General features: G+C 44.7%; 1 protein-coding gene across 2 annotated transcripts in view; it reads right to left on the bottom strand.

Annotated features, from left to right (window-relative positions):
- Positions 1-2,869: 2,869 nt before the first annotated feature.
- Positions 2,870-22,279, bottom strand: part of KMO (kynurenine 3-monooxygenase) — a 1,795,071-nt gene continuing 1,775,661 nt past the window's right edge. For both annotated transcript variants that reach the window (XM_075338209.1, XM_075338210.1), the window contains one exon: positions 2,870-3,172. In XM_075338209.1, the coding sequence (XP_075194324.1) occupies positions 2,996-3,172 (177 nt within the window). In that variant the 3' untranslated portion in view covers positions 2,870-2,995. The remainder of the gene's footprint in view (positions 3,173-22,279) is intronic.

Genomic DNA, 22,279 nt, shown 5'->3' with positions numbered 1-22,279 from the left:
AGACATGGAGCAACTCTCCGGCCAAATTGAGGATATGACATGCACACCAGTCATATCCTCGGTTCAGCGTGGCTGGCCAGAGGACAGGGTAGATGAGGAGGAGGAGGAGGAGGAGGACAGCATGTTCAGTCATCGTGTTGGTCAGGATACTGAAGTACTGGCTGTTAAGAGTCTGGCGCACATGGCTGACTTTATGGTAAGCTGCCTGTCTCGTGACCCTCGCGTTAAGAACATCTTGGCCGACAATCATTACTGGTTGGTAACACTGTTAGACCCACGCTACAAGGAGAACTTTATGTCTCTTATTCCTGAGGCGGAGAGGTCAGCCAAAGTGCAGCAGTTCCGGAAGGCCATAGTCACGGAAGTAGGCAAAGCATTCCCATCACAAAACGCTAGCGGCATAGGTCAGGAATCAGTGGACAACCAAGGCGTGCAGCCGAGAGGGGCACAAGTCCAATCCGCCAGAGGTAGGGGAACAGTCTTTAAGATGTGGGACAGTTTTCTCAGCCCCTCACATACCACAGCCCCTGAGGTGCGGGGTAATGCCACAAGAAATCCTAAGTTTGCCCAGATGCTCAAGGAATACCTTGCAGATCGAACAACTGTACTCCGACATTCCTCTGTGCCTTACAATTATTGGGTATCCAAGCTGGACACGTGGCATGAATTGGCTCTCTACGCCTTGGAAGTCCTGCCCTGCCCTGCCACTAGCGTTTTGTCAGAGCGTGTTTTTAGTGCCGCAGGTGGAATCATTACAGATAAACGCACCCGCCTGTCAACTGAAAATGCTGACAGGCTGACTCTGATCAAGATGAACAAGGGTTGGATTGGGCCAGACTTCACCACACCACCAGCAAATGAGAGCGGAATTTAAAGTTTGCCATGTACCTCCACTCACCCATGGGTACACACTTCTGGACTTTGGATAATCGCTGGACTGCTCCTCCTTCTCCTCATTCGCCACCATGATGACCGTTACAATAGTTAGGCCGTTGTTTCAGGTATATCCCCAGTGGTAAATTTTTTCGCCCATTCTTTCAGAATGGACATTACAACGACAGAAGACCCGCTCCTTTGCAATGGGAACAATGTTTTGAGGCCCTCATGCCCTCCCAATTTCTGGCTGCCCTGCCAAAGGGCTATACTAAAATAGACCCACTTCCTTACAATGGGCACTTCAGGTTTACAGGCCCTCATGCATGTCTCTATCCAGGGACAATGTGGAGCCTCCCAATTTTTGGCTGCCCTTCCAAAGGGCTCTACTACAATAGACCCACTTCCTTACAATGGGCACTTCAGGTTTACAGGCCCTCATGCACGTCTCTATCCAGGGACAATGTGGAGCCTCCCAATTTTTGGCTGCCCTGCCAAAGGGCTATACTACAATAGACCCACTTCCTTACAATGGGCACTTCTGGTTTTTAGGCCCTCATGCACGTCTCTATCCAGGGACAATGTGGAGCCTCCCAATTTTTGGCTGCCCTGCCAAAGGGCTATACTACAATAGACCCACTTCCTTACAATGGGCACTTCAGGTTTACAGGCCCTCATGCACGTCTCTATCCAGGGACAATGTGGAGCCTCCCAATTTTTGGCTGCCCTGCCAAAGGGCTATACTACAATAGACCCACTTCCTTACAATGGGCACTTCAGGTTTACAGGCCCTCATGCACGTCTCTATCCAGGGACAATGTGGAGCCTCCCAATTTTTGGCTGCCCTGCCAAAGGGCTATACTACAATAGACCCACTTCCTTACAATGGGCACTTCAGGTTTACAGGCCCTCATGCACGTCTCTATCCAGGGACAATGTGGAGCCTCCCAATTTTTGGCTGCCCTGCTAAAGGGCTATACTACAATAGACCCACTTCCTTACAATGGGCACTTCAGGTTTACAGGCCCTCATGCACGTCTCTATCCAGGGACAATGTGGAGCCTCCCAATTTTTGGCTGCCCTGCCAAAGGGCTATACTACAATAGACCCACTTCCTTACAATGGGCACTTCAGGTTTACAGGCCCTCATGCACGTCTCTATCCAGGGACAATGTGGAGCCTCCCAATTTTTGGCTGCTCTGCCAAAGGGCTATACTACAATAGACCCACTTCCTTATAATGGGCACTTCAGGTTTACAGGCCCTCATGCACGTCTGTATGCAGGGGCATTGGTGAACCTCACAATTTTGGACTGCCCTGGCAAAGGAAAATACTACAAAGACTCACTTCCTCAAAATGGGCACATTAGACTCAAGAGGCCTTCATGTACGTCTCTTCTCAGGGACATCGGAGTGCCACACAATGTTTTCACGTAAAATCTTTCATGTAATCTCAAAAAGTAACATACACCAGCTCTATCTCACTATTGGGTATGTGCCCTTAACATTTCCGCCATGAAAATTCATTTTGGTGTCATTTTGGAAGGTTTTCTGGCGAGTCCGTAAAAATGGCGTAAAACTCGGATAAAATTGTTCAAAGCTGTGACTTTTGAGTGATAAATGCTTCAAGGGGTCTTCCCCATGCTGTTGCCATGTCATTTGAGCACTCTTCTGAGACTTTTGTGACATTTTTAGGGTTTCTACATGCTGCCGGGGGGTCATTTCATAAAAATACTCGGGTCTCCCATAGGATAACATTGGGCTCGGTGCTTGGGCCGAGTACACGAGTATCTTGGGATGCTCGGCCCGAGCCTCGAGCACCCGAGCTTTTTAGTACTCGCTTATCACTAATATACATGATATAGCTATTGAAGTTTTTCTGTAATTTGGTGAAATTTTTCTCCAGCATACCTCTGCTGTTTTATACCCTTATGATGTAACACTAGTAAATCAAAAGACAAAATTTCATATCCGTTTGAAAATATTTTATTTATCTTTTGGAAATCTCTTTTATTAAGCATAACTAGTAGCTCTTTAAAAACGAAAGCTGAGCAGATCCCATGTAGCCATTGTTTTGCTTTCATATTTTGAAGGATCTTTCAACAAAAAAGCAGCTTTTGTCATCAATAACGTTTTATAAAATCAAAATTTGGCAAGGAACAGAACCGAACACTTGGCAAACTAACTGAAAGTTGAGAAATGGCTTCCTTCTTAATGATTTCAGGCAAATATTTTATTAGGAAGTAAGTGCCACAGCATGCCATTGAACAACCGAATGTCACAAGTCCTGCATTTATGACCTATATAAAAAAGAAAAAGAAATATATTGTCAGTATATCAATTCCAAGACTTTTTTTTGTAATGTTATCACTGTATTATTACATAATATAAGCATAGTTTATACTAGTCTTATACAGGTGCATCTCAATAAATTAGAATATCATCAAAAAGTTAATTTATTTCAGTAATGCAATACAGAAATGAAACGCATATCTAATATACAGTATAAAGCTGAGTGTATGTGAGTGTGTGTGTGTATGTATGTACTGTATGTCTGTATATCCGCTAAAGGAATCCGCACTGTCTTGTTTACAATCACAAAACTTTGCACAGACGCCTCATATGACCCAGGGAACATCATAGACTATGTTTTGACAGGGAAATTTAACCCCGCACTTTACAGTTACTCTCCAAAAAACCTGCCTCCATTAAAGTGAATGGAGCCTGGAACTACAGTTTATTAATAGCAGCTGTCATTGGCTGCTATAGTGTTAGTATAAGAAGCTTATGTGTGAGGTAATATGATGTCAGTGGGGAGACGGATAGAGAGAGACAGAATGAGACAGACTGACAAAGAGAGTTAGACAGACAGGGAAAGAGACAGAGAGATAGAGACAGACGGTGAAAGAGACAGACAGAGACACACGGGGAAAGAGACAGACAGACAGAGACATATGAGGAAAGATACAGACGGGGAAAGAGACAGACCTGGAAAGAGACAGATGGGGAAAGAGGCAGACAGAGACAGGCAGACAGGGACAGAGACAGGCAGACAGGGACAGAGACAAGCAGACGGGGAAAGTGACAGACAGACAGACAAAGACAGATGGGGAAAGAGACAGACCTTGATTGAGACAGACGGGGAAAGAGACAGACAGAGACACACGGGGAAAGAGACAGACAGACAGAGACATATGAGGAAAGAGACAGACGGGGAAAGAGACAGACCTGGAAAGAGACAGATGGGGAAAGAGGCAGACAGAGACAGGCAGACAGGGACAGAGACAGGCAGACAGGGACAGAGACAAGCAGACGGGGAAAGTGACAGACAGACAGACAAAGACAGATGGGGAAAGAGACAGACCTTGATTGAGACAGACGGGGAAAGAGACAGAGAAATAGAGACAGACAAAGACAGACAGACAGGGAAAGAGACAGACAGGAAAAGACACAGACAAAGAGACGGACAAAGACAGACAAGAAAAGAGACGGGAAGACAGACGGTGAAAGAGAGAGACCTGGGAAAGAGACAGACCTGGAAAGAGACAGATGGGGAAAGAAACAGAGAGATAGAGACCGACAAAGAAAGAGACAGACCTTGAAAGAAACAGACCTGGAAAGAGACAGACGGGGAAAGAGACAGACGGGGAAAGAGACAGACGGGGAAAGAGACAGACGGGGAAAGAGACAGACGGGGAAAGAGACAGACGGGGAAAGAGACAGACGGGGAAAGAGACAGACGGGGAAAGAGACAGACGGGGAAAGAGACAGATGAGGAAAGAGACAGATAGTGAAAGAGAAAAACCTGGAAAGAGACAGACCAGGAAAGAGACAGACAGGGAAAGAGACAGACAGGGAAAGAGACAGACGAGGAAAGAGACAGAAAGGGAAAGAGATAGATAGTGAAAGAGAAAAACCTGGAAAGAGACAGACCAGGAAAGAGACAGACGGGGAAAGAGACAGACAGGAAAAGAGATAGACAGAGAGATGGGGAAAGAGACAGATGGGGAAAGAGACAGATGGGGAAAGATACAGACGGGGAAAGAAACAGACCTGGAAAGAGACAGACCTGGAAAGAGACAGACCTAGAAAGAAACAGACCTTGAAAGATACAGATGAGGAAAGAAACAGACCTGGAAAGAGACAGGTGGGGCAAGAGACAGACAGGGAAAGAGACAGACAGGAAAAGACACAGACAAAGAGACTGACAAAGACAGACAGGAAAAAAGACGGGAAGACAGACGGGAAAGAGACAGACCTGGGAAAGAGACAGACCTGGAAAGAGACAGATGGGGAAAGAAACAGAGAGATGGAGACAGACAAAGAAAGAGACAGACAGAGACAGGCAGACAGGGAATGAGACAGACATTGAAAGAGACAGACCTGGAAATAGACAGACCTGGAAAGAGACGGGGAAAGAGACAGACGATGAAAGAGACAGAAAGGGAAAGACAGATAGGGAAAGAGACAGACGAGGAAAGAGACAGACATACAGCGACACACAGACAGAGAGAGAGACAGTTACTATCCCGGGCAACACCCGGGTACTACATCTAGTATTATATAAAGTCATTACAAACAGAGTGATCCATTTTGAAGTGTTTATTTATTTTAATGTTGTTGATTATAGCTTACAGTCAATGAAAACCCAAGAGTCATCTCAGAAAATTAGAATAAGTACCACAAAATACCTGCAAAGGCTTCCTAAGCATTTAAAATGGTCCATTAGTCTGGTTCAGTAGGTACACAATCATGGGGAAGAATACTGACTTGACAGATGTCCAGAAGGCAATCATTGATACACTCTACAAGGAGAGTAAGCCACAAAAGGTCATCGTTAAAGAAGTTGGCTGTTCACAGAGGGCTGTATCCAAGTATGTTAATGGAAAGTTGAGTGGAAGGAAAATGTGTGGCAAAAAAAGGTGCACAAGGAACCGGGATATCTGCAACTTTGATAGGATTGTTAAGAAAAGACCATTCAAAAATTTGGGGGAGATTCACAAGGAGTGGACTGCTGCTGGAATCAGTGCTTCAAGAGCTCCACACATGGACATGTCCAGAACATGGGCTACAACTGTCGCATTCCTTGTGTCAAGCCACCCATGAGCAATAGACAATGCCAGAAGTGTCTTACCTGTGCCAAAGAGAAAAAGAAGTGGACTGTGCTCAGTCGTCCAAGGTGTTGTTTTCAGACGAAACTAAATTTTGCATTTTATTTGGAAATCAAGGTGCCAGAGTCTGGAGGAAGAGTGGAGAGGCACGCCATCCAAGCTGCTTGAGGTCTAGTATGATGTTTCCACAATCAGTGATGGTTTGGGGAGCCATGTCATCTGCTGGTGTAGGTCCACTGTGCTTTACCAAGACCAAAGTCAACACAGCTGTCTACCAGGAAATTTTAGAACACTTCATGCTTCCCTTTGCCGACAAGCTTTTTGGAGATGGAAATTTCATTTTCCAGCAGGACTTGGCACCTGTCCACACTGCCAAAAGTACCAATACCTGGTTTAATAACCACAGTATGTGCTTGATTGGCCAGCAAACTCGCCTGACCTAGATCTCATAGAGAATCTATGGGGTATTGTCAAGAGGAAGATGAGAGACAGCAGACCCAACAATGCAGATGAGCTCAAGACTGCTATTAAAGCAACCTAGGCTTCCATAACACCTCAGCAGTGCCACAGGTTGATCGCTTTCAAGACACGCCGCATTAATGCAGTAATTCATGCACAATGAGCCCCGACCAAGTATTGTGTGCATTTACTGAACATACTTTTCAGCAAGCTAATAACATTTCTGAGTTTTAAATCATTTTTTTCAGTTGGTCTTTTATAATATTCTAATTTTCTGAGATAATGACTTTAGGGTTTTCATTGGCTGTAAGCCATAATCATCAACATTAACAGAAATAAACACTAGAAATAGATCACTCTGTGTGTAATAACTCTATATAATATATGCGTTTCACTATTTGTATTGAATTACTGAAATAAATTAACTTTTTGATGATATTCTAATTTTTTGAGAGGCGCCTGTATGTGTGATTATTTGTTTGAGAGCCCTTTATAAACTATTCAACTAATTCATAAACATACTGTAGATGCTCAAGTTAATATGTACAGAATAAAAGTTATTAAGAAAGGGGTATATAAAGGGGCACAACCTTGGCCATTATTACCATGCACTGTAAATCACAGACACAAATGGGCTCATTGTGAATTTGTGACAAGAAGGTTGGGAAAGTCAGTCAATAATGAATATGGTCATAACTGTATGGTAAAAAAAAAGCCAATCTTTTTATCTTCATAGTAAGGATAGAAGTATGACTTCATCATGAACTTAATGTTAAGGAAAAAGAGCTAACTAAAGGCCCCGTCACACTAAGCAACATCGCTAGCAACATCGGTGCTAACGAACAACTTTTGTGACGTTGCTAGCGATGTTGCTGTGTGTGACATCCAGCAACAACCTGGCCCCTGCTGTGAGATCGTTGGTTGTTGCTGAATGTCCTGGGCCATTTTTTAGTTGTTACTGTCCCGCTGTGAAGCACAGATCACTGTGTGTGACAGCGAGACAGCAACAACTAAATGTGCAGGCAGCAGGAGCCGGCTTCTGCAGAGGCTGGTAACCAATGTAAACATCGGGTAACCAAGAAGCCCTGTCCTTGGTTACCCGATATTTACCTTCGATACCAGCCTCCGCCGCTCTCACTGCCTGTGCTGCCGGCTCCTGCTCTGTACACATGTAGCTGCAGGACACATCGGGTTAATTAACCTGATGTGTGCTGTAAGTAGGAGAGCAGGGAGCCAGTGCTAAGCATTGTGCGCTGCTCCCTGCTCTGTGCACATGTAGCTGCAGCACACATCAGGTAATTAACCCCATGTGTGCTGTAAGTAGGAGAGCAGGGAGCCAGCGCTCAGTGTGCGCTGCTCCCTGCTCTGTGCACATGTAGCTGCAGCATACATCGGGTAATTAACCTGATGTGTGCTGTAAGTAGGAGAGCAGGGAGCCAGTGCTAAGCATTGTGCGCTGCTCCCTGCTCTGTGCACATTTAGCTGCAGCACACATCGGGTAATTAACCCGATGTGTGCTGTACTAGGAGAGCAGGGAGCCAGCGCTCAGTGTGCGCTGCTCCCTGCTCTCTGCACGTGTAGCTCCGTGCGGTGGTAACCAAGGTAAATATCGGGTTGGTTACCGATATTTACCTTAAGGCTACTTTACACACTGCGATATCGGTCCCGATATCGCTAGTGTGCGTACCCGCCCCCATCTGTTGCGCGACACGGGCATATCGCTGCCCGTGCCGCACAACATCGCCCAGAGCCGTCACACATACTTACCTGTCCCCCTTTCTAAGGGGGCGGTCCGTGCGGCGTCACAGCGACGTCACTGAGACGTCACTGAACCGCCGCCCAATCGCAGCGGAGGGGCGGAGATGAGCGGGACGTAACATCCCGCCCACCTCCTTCCTTCCGCATAGCGGCCGGGAGGCAGGTAGGGAGAGCTTCCTCGCTCCTGCGGCGTCACACGCAGCGATGTGTGATGCCGCAGGAACGACGAACAACCTCGTTACTGCTGAAGTAACGATAATTGGGAATGGACCCCCGTGTCGCCGATTAGCGATTTTGCACTGTTTTGCAACGATGCAAAATCGCTAATCGATGTCACACGCAACGGCATCGCTAATGCGGCCGGATGTGCGTCACGAATTCCGTGACCCCAACGACTCCGCATTAGCGATGTCGTAGCGTGTAAAGCCCGCTTTAGTTACCAAGCGCAGCATCTTCCACGCAGCGCTGGGGGCTGGACACTGGTTGCTGGTGAGCTCACCAGCAACTCGTGTAGCCACGCTCCAGCGATCCCTGCCAGGTCAGGTTGCTGGTGGGATCGCTGGAGCGTCGCAGTGTGACAGCTCACCAGCAACCTCCTAGCAACTTACCAGCGATCCCTATCGTTGTTGGGATCGCTGGTAAGTTGCTTAGTGTGACGGTACCTTAACACTGTTCTATTACATCTGACCCTTGTTACTCTATGATTTCCTGCTGTGAACAGATTATTTAAGTAGGCTATCTGATGGAGAGCAGACCTGAAGTCCAGACACAGAGGAAGCAAGAATATAGGGGATAAAGTCTGGCTCAACTGCTATGTACTAGGTGCTCTGGGTGTATAATAGTATAGAATTTTAGCAAAACCCAAGCACTCAAAATGACAAGGAGAGGAATAATTCATGCAAGTATTTTTTTATTGACAAACTGCAAAAAACGTGTGAACCCTAACAGAAGCAACACTGACATTTTGGTTGTGACACCTTTATCAAGGTTATTGCTTAGTGAAGCACGGGTCACCTGGACAACCGTCACTGAACTTTAGACTGAGAGTATCACATTTTGCAGTATACTTTGTCAAAGTGGTGATGGGAGGATGTGACAGAGCGGAGATAGAGGGAAGAAGACGCCTGGCAGAGATCCTGGATGGGCTGAAACAGCAGTGGTGGTGCAGCAGCGACGCTACAGAGGAAGCAAGAGGCTCAGAGGTGACTCTTGTCACATGGGTTAATTTTCTTTTCTTCAAAGCAAGGGTGTCAAATGCTCTGGCAACTGATTCCAGTTATGAGTATTGGGGATTTTGTGATTGGTGTAGGTCCTATAAATATGGGAGACATATTTTTGGCCTCATAGAACAGTGCCGAACATAACGCACATACTTACATTATTGTGTGGTCTGCGCATAAGCCCCAAATTAATATTGGCCAAATCGACAAAGTTGGATATGTCATGTCTAATATTAATAGAATGCTACAGGGGCAGATATTCTTATGCTCAAGAATCTCTTAATATTTCATACCTGAGATGCAGCTGATTTACCTGCCTCCAGCTGAGGTCACCTAGGTATGGTATATGGGAGTAGCTTGTACCTGCTAAAATCCCTATTTAACCTGCAATTATTGTTCAATGCTGGGAGATGGAGCATGTGGTAGGATTGTACCATTTTCAAACGGAAAGCTCCCCTCCGCAAAGATTAGTGTCAATCCTGCGACCACAGGTGTAGTACTTTTCTTTTGTTAATTTATTTTATATTATGTGATTGTATATATTGTATTGTTTTGTCTCTTTCTGTAATATCTTTCATATATTTTTGTAAACCCTGCTTACTATTCAGACTAAATATATAAAATTTAAAATGTAATAGCTTCATTCCTGTAGCTCTATAAGCAGCATTCCTGAAGCCTCATAAGACTAAATGTTACCAGTAACAGGTATTCAATTGGCCTCCATAAATAATTTGGGGTGGCAGGTAGTTTTTCCTTGATCCACAGTGACTGTGCTGAAGTATATATATATATATATATATATATATATATATATATACTGTATATATACACATACACATACATAATTGCCAGCTGCGGATGTAACCGTATCCCACAATGCACTGTCAGTTGCGCAGCCGCAGTTCGCGCCCACTTCATAGCCATGGTAACCAGGGATGACAGTGCAGGCGGAACCCAGATTGTGGGCTGAGTAAACACAATTCTGTTCCCAGTCTAATATTGTGCCACCCATACCACATCCAGGTATAATGAGGTGTTGGTGTTTTAAATTACAAAATTACACATTTGCGATGTCACGGAGTAGCAAGGAGGCATGGTCAGGTATGTCCACCCTTGCCTGACATCACCATGCCTTGAGTGATGTTGAGGCGAGCGACGAGACATGGCGGCACTGACGAGAGAGAAAAAAATACATACACATTATGTTTATTTACAATAAAAATACAAACAGCCTTCAACATATTTAATTAGCCCCAAAAAAATATCTGTGGATAATCCAGAGTAGGTCATGATCTGCTACAACCTCTTGGAGAGAGGGAGAACCGCGAGAGTTCCCGAGTCAGCCTGCTGCCATGTCTAGGGTTAACTAAGGTCACTCCAGGGCCACCCCACCCCAGCACAACCGGGAGAAAGTGATCGTGGAGGCCCTGGAGTCTGACCTCAGATACCCTCACTGCTGGCACAGCTCTCACTTATGAAGTCTCACAGGAGATTGCGAGTACTGCGAGAGTTCCTGAGTCAGCCCACAAACATCACTAAGGTTGCCTATGGTCACTCAAGAATCTAACAGCAGTGCCACTTACTGAAGTGCAGATTTTACACACAAGAAAGCTTCCTCACTTCTCCTAACAGGCCCACATACCCGCCTGTACATTTCAGTGCATATCACTGCTTCTGGACTCCTGCAGAAGGCCAACATGACTCCTCCAAAAAAATACAAAAACCAACATTAAAACAATAAGGCTCAGGCACTACGTCAACAACAATGCCGTGCTAATGAGACTCCTGAACAAAAACGCCATTGTCTGGACAAAACCAATGCATATAAACGTAGACGTCTCGCTCAGGAGTCATCTCGATCTAAAGCTATTAGATTGGCTATTCGCCAAAAAAAATGCTGCCACAATAGACATTTCGTCTCCACATTTCTACCACAATCACAAGATGACGCATCACAATCTGAACACCACACCACAGATTCTACCACTGCAAGGTGGATGACCTCTTGGAAACTATCTCCACTAGCCACATCAATGCCACTGTTACACAATACTGAACCATACTCTCTGCAGCCACCAGCTGAAACACAAACGCTTACACTACTGCAACTACAAAACAAACGAATAATCACCATTTGGTGACAAACAACACCTATTGACTTTTTGACTACTCCCCTACTACTACAACAATAAAAATATTTTAACCAAGATGAAAATACTATTAAAGAACACAGCTGTGGTGACATGACCCATGTATGTGAAAATTGCCAAGCTTTGCATTTTGCAAATGAGATACCTCTGGATAAAAAGTTTACCCAGTGCTGTCAGAAGGATAAAATACCCATAATACCATAATACCATAATAATCTACCCATAATACAGTATCCCTATGGGTTGACAACGTTGATGACAGGAGAACATGAATACAGCAAAAATTTCATGCACAATATTCGCACTATCAATAGTTCTATCACTTTTGCTTCCATGGGTGCAAGTGTTTCACCTCCTGGATACGGCTCACACTATTTTCAAATTCATGGACAGATCTATCATCAAACAGGCACACTACATCCATCTAATGAAGAACCACCTAAATTTGTTCAACTTTATACACTAGATGCCACCAATGCAAATGAACGACTGCAATGTAAAGAAAATGATCAAATGTCATCCTACTTTAATGACCATTATTGCTGAGCTAATGCCAACAAAAAATCCTTTCACTGCTGCCTATAAAATGCTACGTGATGTTGAAGAACAAGAGACGATCAAAGCTCTACAAAATGGAACTGACATGCCAAACATCACAATGGCTATCTATTAAACAAGATAGGACTCAAGATCCAGACGATACAATAAACCAACTGTGAGTGAAGGGGCAGTCATCTTTCAGAATGATGATGGTGAGCCTCACTTCCACAGAGACATCTTAATTCATTTAAAACCTGATCCACAAAACCCTCTGGCTCCCAAAACACAAAGAATCAGTATTTTGAATAGCAATTTAGATGCCCTGATGTATCTTATATTTTTCCCTTATAGAGAACAAGGCTGGCATGACGCTCTAAAACAACAAGGAAATAGTTCACCAAGGATCACCCAACTACAGTATTACAGCTATGTTTTATCAGTAAGAAACAATTTTTGATCCACTACTAAATGGAGGCAAACTAACAACAATATTTCGTTGATGCATACGTCAAAATCAAAGCTAATCAACTACATTACATTAGAATGCATCAAGAAGAACTAAAAGTAGAAGATTATTGCTTCCTTCAAGAACATTTACTCAACAAATCTATTCAAAAGGGCATCCCAACTGGAAAAACTGTCATTTTACCATCATCTTTTGAAGGCAGTGCATGAAATATGCAACAGCGCTATCAGGATGCTATGGTTATCATTACCAAAATGGTCGCCCTGATGTCTTTATCCGAAGTGGAGGGAAATTACTGACAATTTACAACACTGGCAACATGTGCAACATCGCCCAGACTTGGTTGCACGTGTATTTAAAATAAACTTGAAGCCCTGTTATCTGATATTAACAATGGATTATTTGGACACGTCTGTGCGAGCATGCATGTCATAGAGTTACAAAAGCGTGGGCTGCCACATGCACATATTATAATCATATTTAATTATACCTTTTTATTCCGCTTTGTAATTTTTTAATTATTTAAATTTTGTATTATCAATTTATCGTATTATTATATACATTTATGATATTTATATATTTATTACATATAACTAATATTTACATTATTATATCAGTTAGGTTAAAATGTATTCAGAATTTGTACCTGTCAATTAATTAACTCTTGATGGAAACCAGTGACAAATCTACCTTTTTTCCCCCCAAAATAATTCCCCCCCAAAGTTTTTTTTTCTCAAATATTTTTAAAATATTTTTTTCCCTAGCATATATTTTGAAGTTTGTAGAGTTTTTCCTGCATAAACAACTTTTTTTTTACAAACATGTAGTTATTAAATATACAACTGTATAATCTTATATTTGTATAATATTGTAGCAGTACAACTTTTGTAGTTCACTAAATATGTTTTTTTAAAGGGAACCTGTCACCTAAAATATGCTTCCTACCCATCCCTGTGTTATAAAATTGTATACTATGAAAGTAATAAAAAACGTTTTATTACCTTCATATTTCATATGTAAATAGCAGGGAATATGGTCACAGGGGTGGCGCCTTGCCCTGCATACTTTCCGTGGTATCACGCCCCTGTGGGCGTGATACCATGAAGTCAGATGAGCAACGTCACCGTCACTCATTTTATCCTGCGCGCGTTTACACTTACGATTGCTGCAGGCTTCTCTTCCGGGTTCTCCTTGTCAGTTTCAGACGCGCACTGCACATGCGCAGTGCGCGTCTGAAGCCGGCGCGTGAACACCCGGAAACGAAGCCTGCCACAATGCACGCAGGATAGAATGAGCGACAGTGACGTTGCTCCTGTGACTCCATGGTATCACGCCCACAGGGGCGTGATACCACGGAAAGTATGCAGGGCAAGGCGCCGCCCCTGTGACCATATTCCCTGCTATTTACGTACGAAATATGAAGATAATAAAATGTTTTTTATTACTTTCATATTATACAATTTTATAACACAGGGATGGGTAGGGAGGTGTAATTAGGTTCTCTTTAATTGGTCTCTTCAAAGGACCTACAGTAGGTCTCATACAGTTGTTTGTGTTTTTGTTTATTCTTTTTCAATAATCTTCGATGCACCAGTCCCCCTCTAACTCTTTGTCATCATCCATAACACATTTTGAGCGATATAAAAGTTTGTTCCCTAGGAGCCGTGGACTACATAAGTGATACGATATGCACCTTTGGTACCTGCGGCTCTCTTCTTTGCGCTTGTCTTTTCTCTGCAATTCTCTACATTTCTGATGGTATGTTCATCTCCGCGAACCTTCTTTTTACAACACGCATGGTATAACACCCAGTACTTAGTACCCTAATCCACAACAGTGTTTGGCCGATGAAAAAAGTTTCTGTTCTCAGATCACCCCTGGCCGACATGCGCAATGAGGCCTGTACTCCTATGACCCCCAGTGTCTTTCTCTGCTATTACTTCTGTCCGCTCTCCTCTTTTCTAAAGAGTTTGTTACATGAACTCTTTATTTAGAATTTCATAAACATACTTTATCTCAATACATTACATATAAGCATTACTTATTAGTACATTGTTTTTTTCGCTATTTTTCACAATCCTCCGGTTTCAACTGTAAACTATATAATTTAAAAACTGCATTTATAAGTTTAAAACACAATCCTTTATCTTTTTATTTTCTTCCTTTTTCAAAATATTTTTTGAACAAGGTCACTCTGCCTCACACAACTTTTTCTAATCAAAATTTACATGCACCTTAAAGGGAACCTATCAGGTCAAAAAAGCATTATAAGCTACAAGCAGGAGCCTGTGTGAGCTATTAACCCCTTCCTACCCATCCCTGTGTTGTAATAGTGTTTAATATGAAAGTAATAACATACGTTTTATTACTTACATATTCCCTATGTAAATGAGCTGGGTGTCTAGCCCCATGGGCGTAGCATCGCCCCATGGGAGTTTGTATGCTTTCCATGGTATCACGCCCCTGTGGGCATGATACCTTGGATTTATATCAGCGACGTCACAGCTGCTCCTGCAGAATCCCGCACGTGCGCGTTTACCATTCTTGATACCTTCTCATTCTGGTGTTTACTTGCCGGGTTCAGATGTGTGCTGCGAATGACCGGAACCGAAGGAGTCTTCTGAGCATGCGCAGTGTGCATTTGAAGCCGACAAGCAAAAACCAGGATGAAAACGTAGCGAGAATGGTAAGGAAGGCTGAAAATCGACCACCTTTAACAAGAAACATAAGATCAAACGTCAAGACTGGGCTAAGAAATATCTTAAGAATTATTTTTAAAAGGTTTTATGGACTGATGAAATGAGAGTGACTTTTGATGGGCCAGATGGATGGGCCAGAGGCTGATCAGTAAAGGGCAGAGAGCTCCACTCCGACTCAGATGCTAGCAAGGTGGAGGTGGGGTACTGGTATGGGCTGGTATCATCAAAGATGAACTTGTGGGACCTTTTCGGGTTGAAAATGGAGTGAAGCTCAACTCCCAGACCTACTGCCAGTTTCTGAAAGACATCTTCTTCAAGCAGTGGTACAGGAAGAAGTCGGTATTTTTAAAAAAAACCCATGATTTTCATGCAGGACAATGCTCCATCACATGCATCCAACTACTCCACAGCATGGCTGGCCAGTAAAGGTCTAAAAGATGAAAAAATAATGACATGACCCCCTTGTTCACTTGATCTGAACCCCATAGAGAACCTGTGGTCCCTCATAAAATGTAAGATCTACAGGGAGGGACAACAGTACACCTCTCAGAGTGTCTGGGAGGCCGTGGTGGCAGCTGCACGCAATGGTGGTCATAAACAGATCAAGCAACTGACAGAATCTATGGATAGTAGGCTGTTGAGTGTCATCATAAAGAAAGGTGGCTATATTGGTTACTCATTTTTTGGGGTTTTGTTTTTGCATGTCAGAAATGTTTATTTCTAAATTTTGTGCAGATTTATTGGTTTACCTTGTGAAAATAAACAAGTGAGATGGGAATATATTTGGTTTTTATTAAGTTGCCTAATAAGTCTGCACAGTAATAGTTACCTGCACAAACAGATATCCTCCTAAAATAGCCAAATCTAAAAAAAAACCACTCCAACTTCCAAAAATATTAAGCTTTGATATTTATGAATATTTATGAGTCTTTTGGGTTGATTGAGAACAGAGTTGTTGGTCAATAATAAAAAAATCCGCTAAAAAACAACTTGCCTAATAAGTCTGCACACGGTATATATATATATATATATATATATATATATATATATATATATATAGTATAAAGCTGTGTGTGTGTGTGTGTGTGTGTGTGTATGTCCGCTAAAGGAATCCGCACCATCGCATTTACAATCACGAAATTTTGCACAGACGCCTCCTCATGTGACTCAGGGAGCGTCATAGACTATGTTTGGACGGGAAAATTTAACCCTGCGCTTTACAGTTAGGGGTACTTTGCACACTACGACATCGCAAGCCGATGTTGCTATGTCGAGCGCGATAGTCCTCGTCCCCGTCGCAGCAGCGATATCTTGTGATTGCTGCCGTAGCGAACATTATCGCTACGGCAGCTTCACATGCACTTACCTGCCCTGCGACGTCGCTCTGGCCGGCGATCCGCCTTCTTCCTAAGGGTGTGGGTCGTGCGGCGTCACAGCGACGTCACACGGCAGGCGGCCAATAGGAGCGGAGGGGCGGAGATGAATGGGACGTAAAGATCCCGCTCACCACCTTCCTTCACATTGCAGCCGGGACGCAGGTAAGGGGATGTTCCTCGCTCCTGCGGCTTCACACACAGCGATGTGTGCTGCCGCAGGAACGAGGAACAACATCGTACCATCGCTGCTGCAAAATTGATGGAAATGGAAATGTCGGACCCTACACCGATCATACGATAATGATGCTTTTGCGCTCGTTAATCGTATGTAAAAGGATTCACATACTGCGATGTCGACAGTGACGCCGGATGTGCGTCACTTTCGATTTGACCCCACCGACATCGCACATGCGATGTCGCAACGTGCAAAGTACCCCTTAGTCTCCAAAATCCTGCCTCCATTAATATGAATGGAGAGGGAGATACGGGCTATTAATAGCAACTGTCAGTGGTTGCTATAGGAACAAAATAAACTGTTAGTAAAAAAGCCAATGTGTGAGGTAATAAGATGGGAAGACAGATAGAGAGAGAGACAGAAAAAGAGACAGACAAAGACACAGACAGAGACAGACGGGGAAAGAGACAGAAAGATAGAGACAGAGACAGCCGGGCAAAGAGACAGCCGGGCAAAGAAACCGACGGGCGTAGCTGGTAACCAAGATAAATATCGGGTATCAAAGCAAAGCGCTTTGCTTGGTAACCTGATATTTACCCTGGTGACGTGTGCAGGGAGACGACACTTCCCCGCTGGGCTCCGCCCCCTCCTGCACGCGGCATGTACACACACACTCACACTCACCTGTCGTCAGCCATGCAGTCCCCGGCACTGACGTCCTCAGTGTCACATGGCCCCGCTAGGCTCCACCCACTTCGCACTCGGCCGCCCGCACACATGGCCCCGCTAGGCTCCACCCACTTTGCACTTTGCCGCCCGTACACATGGCCCCGCTAGGCTCCACCCACCTCGCACTCCACACACATGGCCCCGCTTGGCTCCACCCACCTCGCACTCTGCACACATTACCCTGCTTAGCTCCACCCACCTCGCACTCCGCACACATTACCCCACTTAACTCCTCCCACCTCGCACTCCGCACACATTACCCCGCTTAGCTCCACCCACCTCGCACTCCACACACATTACCCCACTTAGCTCCACCCACTTCGCACTCCTCTCATATTACCCCGCTTAGCTCCACCCACCTCACACTCCACACACATTATCCCGCTTAGCTCCACCCACCTCACACTCCGCACACATTACCCTGCTTAGCTCCACCCACCTCACACTCTGCACACATTACCCCACTTAGCTCCACCCACCTCGCACTCCACACACATTACCCCGCTTGGCTCCACCCACTTCGCACTCTGCACACATTACCCTGCTCGGCTTACCTGCGGTGATGAAGTCCCACCCTCCCGACCTCAGCGCTGGCACTGTCCTCCATGGGTGCCGCTTCACATTTCCTCTCTCTGCCGACCCGAGACTGTGACTAGCGGTGACGTCACAGGCTCCCGCGATACTTGGCTGTGAAGGCTGCGGTCATTGAAGTCAGTGACAGCTCTGCTATCAGCAGTGCAGGAGATTGTCACTGCAGGTAATGTACCTCGCTCCTGACAGCAGCACTTGTCATGCCCTGCAGTTACCTAGGCTGACCTATTGATGTTAGCTCAGGTCACTGCATTGCTCTCCCAGCCAATGGGGAACATTCTGTTCTTCATTGACTGGGACAGTGACTATGGTATGGATCGTCATGGGAACCGCTTGGATTACAGCAGACCTGGATTTGTTTTTCTTTCTAATAAATTGGTGAAAGAATGAATGTGTTGAGGAGTGTTTTTTCAAATAAAAATGTGTTTGTCATCTATTTTTTTTATTACTAACTGGGTTGGTGATGTCGGGTATCTGATAGACGCCTGACCTCACCAACCCCAGGGCTTGATGCCAGATGACATTACCCATCTGGTATTAACCCCATATATTACCTCGTTTGCCACCGCACCAGGGCAATGGGATGAGCTGGGGTGAAGCACCAGGATTGGCGCATCTAATGGATGTGCCAATTCTGGGGCGGCTGTGGCCTGCTATTTTTAGGCTGCGGAGAGTCCAATAACCATGGACCTTCCTAGTCTGAAAATATCAGACCCCAGATGTCCGCTTTACCTTGGCTGGTGATCCAATTTTGGGGGGACTCCCACGTGTTTTTTTTAAAAATTATTTATTTAATTTAAAATAACAGCGTGGGGTGCCCTCTGTTTTGGATTACCAGCCAAGGTAAATCTGCCAGCTGTGGTCTGCAGGCTGCAGCTGTCTGCTGTACCCTAGCTGGCTATCAAAAATAGGGGGAACCCCACGTCATTTTTTTTTAAAATTTATTTTTTTTTTTTGGTAAATACAAGGCTAAGCACCCCTTAGTGCCACATGAAAGGCACCAAAGGGTTCACAATTACAAAATGCAGGAGAGTGGGACATGATGTGTCTTTCTGCCATTATAATGACAGAAAAGACTGATATGAAGTGTAAAAGCACAGGAAAATCACCAGAGCGCTCTACGCTGTGAAAAGCAGTACAAAATAGCACTGGAGTGAACATGTGACCGCTGAAGCTATGGATCCTGGGTAAATTTATGTATTTTCCCTCCTTCAGTTTTTTTGCAGTACGCAAAACGGAAGGCACACGGATGACAAACGGATGACATACGGACCGTCTACGGAGCGGAAACGGATGCCACACGGATGCACCCATGAAAAAAACGGACCATTTTTTGCGGACCGCAAAAACGGATCAGTTGTGTGAATGAAGCCTTATTCTGATCTGCCGTTTATAAACAGCAGGCAGAAATAAGTGAATAGCGCCCTCCAGCGTCAGAAAATCTCTGGGGTTTCAGGGGGTAGCTGAGACCCTGGAGATCATGATTCAGGCTGTTTTTTCCGGTCCCCGCTCACGTGATCACCGCTATACACCATATACCGATAATCACGTTACAGTAAATGACAGCGCCGGTAAAAAATTATTTATCTCCCATCTGGCATGAACAAACATGTCAGATGGGAGATAAATCTCCTCCCCGGTCCCCTCCGGTCCCCCGGTGTCACCAAAGTGCTCCCCCGACCTCCTCCCAGAAATCCAAGATGGCCACGCGCACAGCAGTGTGCCGGCCGCAATTCACCCTACTCCTCTGATTACTGTTGCATGTGCCATGACACATGCGACAGAAAACTCCTCCCCAGGCCCTGCCAGGTCACCCCCTATAACCCCACCGGTGTTCCCCGGTGTCCCACGGTACCTGTGCAGCGTTGATCCCCCGCGGCCCCCTCCTTCACAATAGACGCTGCCGCATGCACAGAGCGGCTGTCAGCTCAGCTTCCTGTGTTCAGACACAGTGAGTGGTGGTAACCATGCATCTGTAAGCTACTGCAATGCCCTGCTCATGAGGTAAGGAACATAGTTGATCAGGAGAACTATACTACATTTCCAAATGGAGGTATTTGATTTTATAGTTGCCCTGCTGAACGACTACCAAATATGAGAGTCCGTTATACGCCACAAGAAACAGGTGGATTACTGAACTTAAAGGGGTATTCCATCTCCAAGATCCTATCCCCAATATATAGTAGGTGGAATAGCAATAATATCAGCAAATACCGATATTTGGAAATGTAGAATAGTTCTCCTGATTAGGCATACCCTTACCTCATGAGCAGGGCATTGCAGCTTTGGTAGCAACAGTTACGACATGGACTCTGCTGCTGTGGACCTGGGGAGAGTGGGTGCAGATTCATTGCACCCACAGTTCTCACATGGAGGGTCTGCACTCCTAGAAAATGGGGGATAGGTTCCCTGAGTGTGTCCCCCTATATTCTAGACAGTCCAGAGTCATTGTGGGACCCCCTTATTTTTTTTCCTTACAATATATTGGTGAAAGAGGGAATGTTTTGGGGAGTGTTTTTTCAAATACATTTTTTTTTGTCTATTTGTTTTGTTAGTACTGACAGTTTGTGATGTCGGTTATGTGATAGACGCCATGACATCACAAACTGCTGGGCTTGATGTCAGGTGACCTTACAGTTAGTATCAACCCCATTTATTACCCCGTTTGCCAATGCACCAGGGCACGGGATGAGCTGGGGTGAAGCGCCAGGATTGGCGCATCTAGTGGATGCGCCACTTCTGGGGGGCCTGCGGCCTGCTATTTTAGGCTGTGAAGGGCCAATAACTATGGACCTTAGCACCCTGAGAATACCAGACCACAGCTGTCCGCTTTACCTTGGCTGGTGATCCAATTTATGGGGGACCCTACTTTTTTTGTAATTATTAATATTTATAAAATAATTATAAAAAAAGAGCCTGGGGTGACCTCCACATTGGATCCCCAACCCTCGGTAAAGCTGCCAGTTGTGGTTTTCAGGCTACAGCAGTCTGCTTTACCCTAGCTAACTATCAAAAATGGGGGGACCCAACGTCATTTTTTTTTTAAACTATTTTTTTAAATAAAAAAAATTAATAGGGTTCCCTGTATTTTGATTGCCAGCCAAGGTAACGGCAGGCAGATTGGGTGGCAATCCGTAGCGGTCTGCTTTATCTGCGCTGAGTATCATAAATACCGCGGAGCGCTATGTCTTTTTTTTAAAGATTTATTTTTACAGCACTGTGATGTCCAGCAATCAAAATACAGGGAAGCCCTTTTTTTTTTTTTAGTTATTTAAATAAATAATTAAAAGAAATATATATGGGCTCCTTCTGCATTTTGTGTATTGCTAGCTAAGGGTAATCCAAGCAGCTACTGGCTGCCAACCCCCACTGCTTGGTGTTACCTTCACTGGCAATGGAAAATCCAGGGAAGCATTTTTTATTTTTTTTTGCCAAAAAAAACTACAAAAAAAATGACGTGTGCTTCGCCATATTTTTGTATGCTAGCCAGGTACAGCAGGCAGGTACGGCTGCCCCCAACCCCCAGCTGCCTATTTGTACCCGGCTGGGAACTAAAAATATAGGGAAGCCCTTGTTTTTAATTATTTCATGAATTTCATGAAATATCGTGACATCAAAATAGCCATGTGACCAGTCTCGTGTCTATTATCTCATTGGCTACAGACTGGTCACATGGCTATTTTGACATCACGATAGGTCCTGCATCCCTGCTGGTTACCGGGAGGACGCAGTGATTACCGATGGTAAAGTGGCAGGGGACAGAGTGCAGGACGCATCTCGGGCACCGGTAAGTGTTATAGCAATGTTTATTAACTGTATGTGTACATTTATAATGTGTTTTTATGTGTTTGTGATTGCCTCCCATTGTTTCCTATGGGGTTCGAGTGGTTCGTCGAACGGTTTGCCGAACCAAACTCGAACGCGGCCTCCGTTCGGCGAACCGACTCGAGCCGAACCGCGACCGGTTCGCTCATCTCTACTATTGAAGCTCATCAAGAGAATGCCAAGAGTGTGCAAAGCAGTAATCAAAGCAAAAGGTGGCTACTTTGAAGAACCTAGAATATAAGACATATTTTCAGTTGTTTCACACTTTAAGGCCCCACTCACACTTGCGCTATTTTGACGCAAACGGA

The sequence above is a fragment of the Anomaloglossus baeobatrachus genome, chromosome 3 (assembly GCF_048569485.1).
Source record: "Anomaloglossus baeobatrachus isolate aAnoBae1 chromosome 3, aAnoBae1.hap1, whole genome shotgun sequence".
Lineage (NCBI taxonomy): Eukaryota > Metazoa > Chordata > Amphibia > Anura > Aromobatidae > Anomaloglossus > Anomaloglossus baeobatrachus.
Note: the sequence above shows the minus strand (reverse complement) of the source record. Positions and strands in the feature narration are given on the sequence as shown.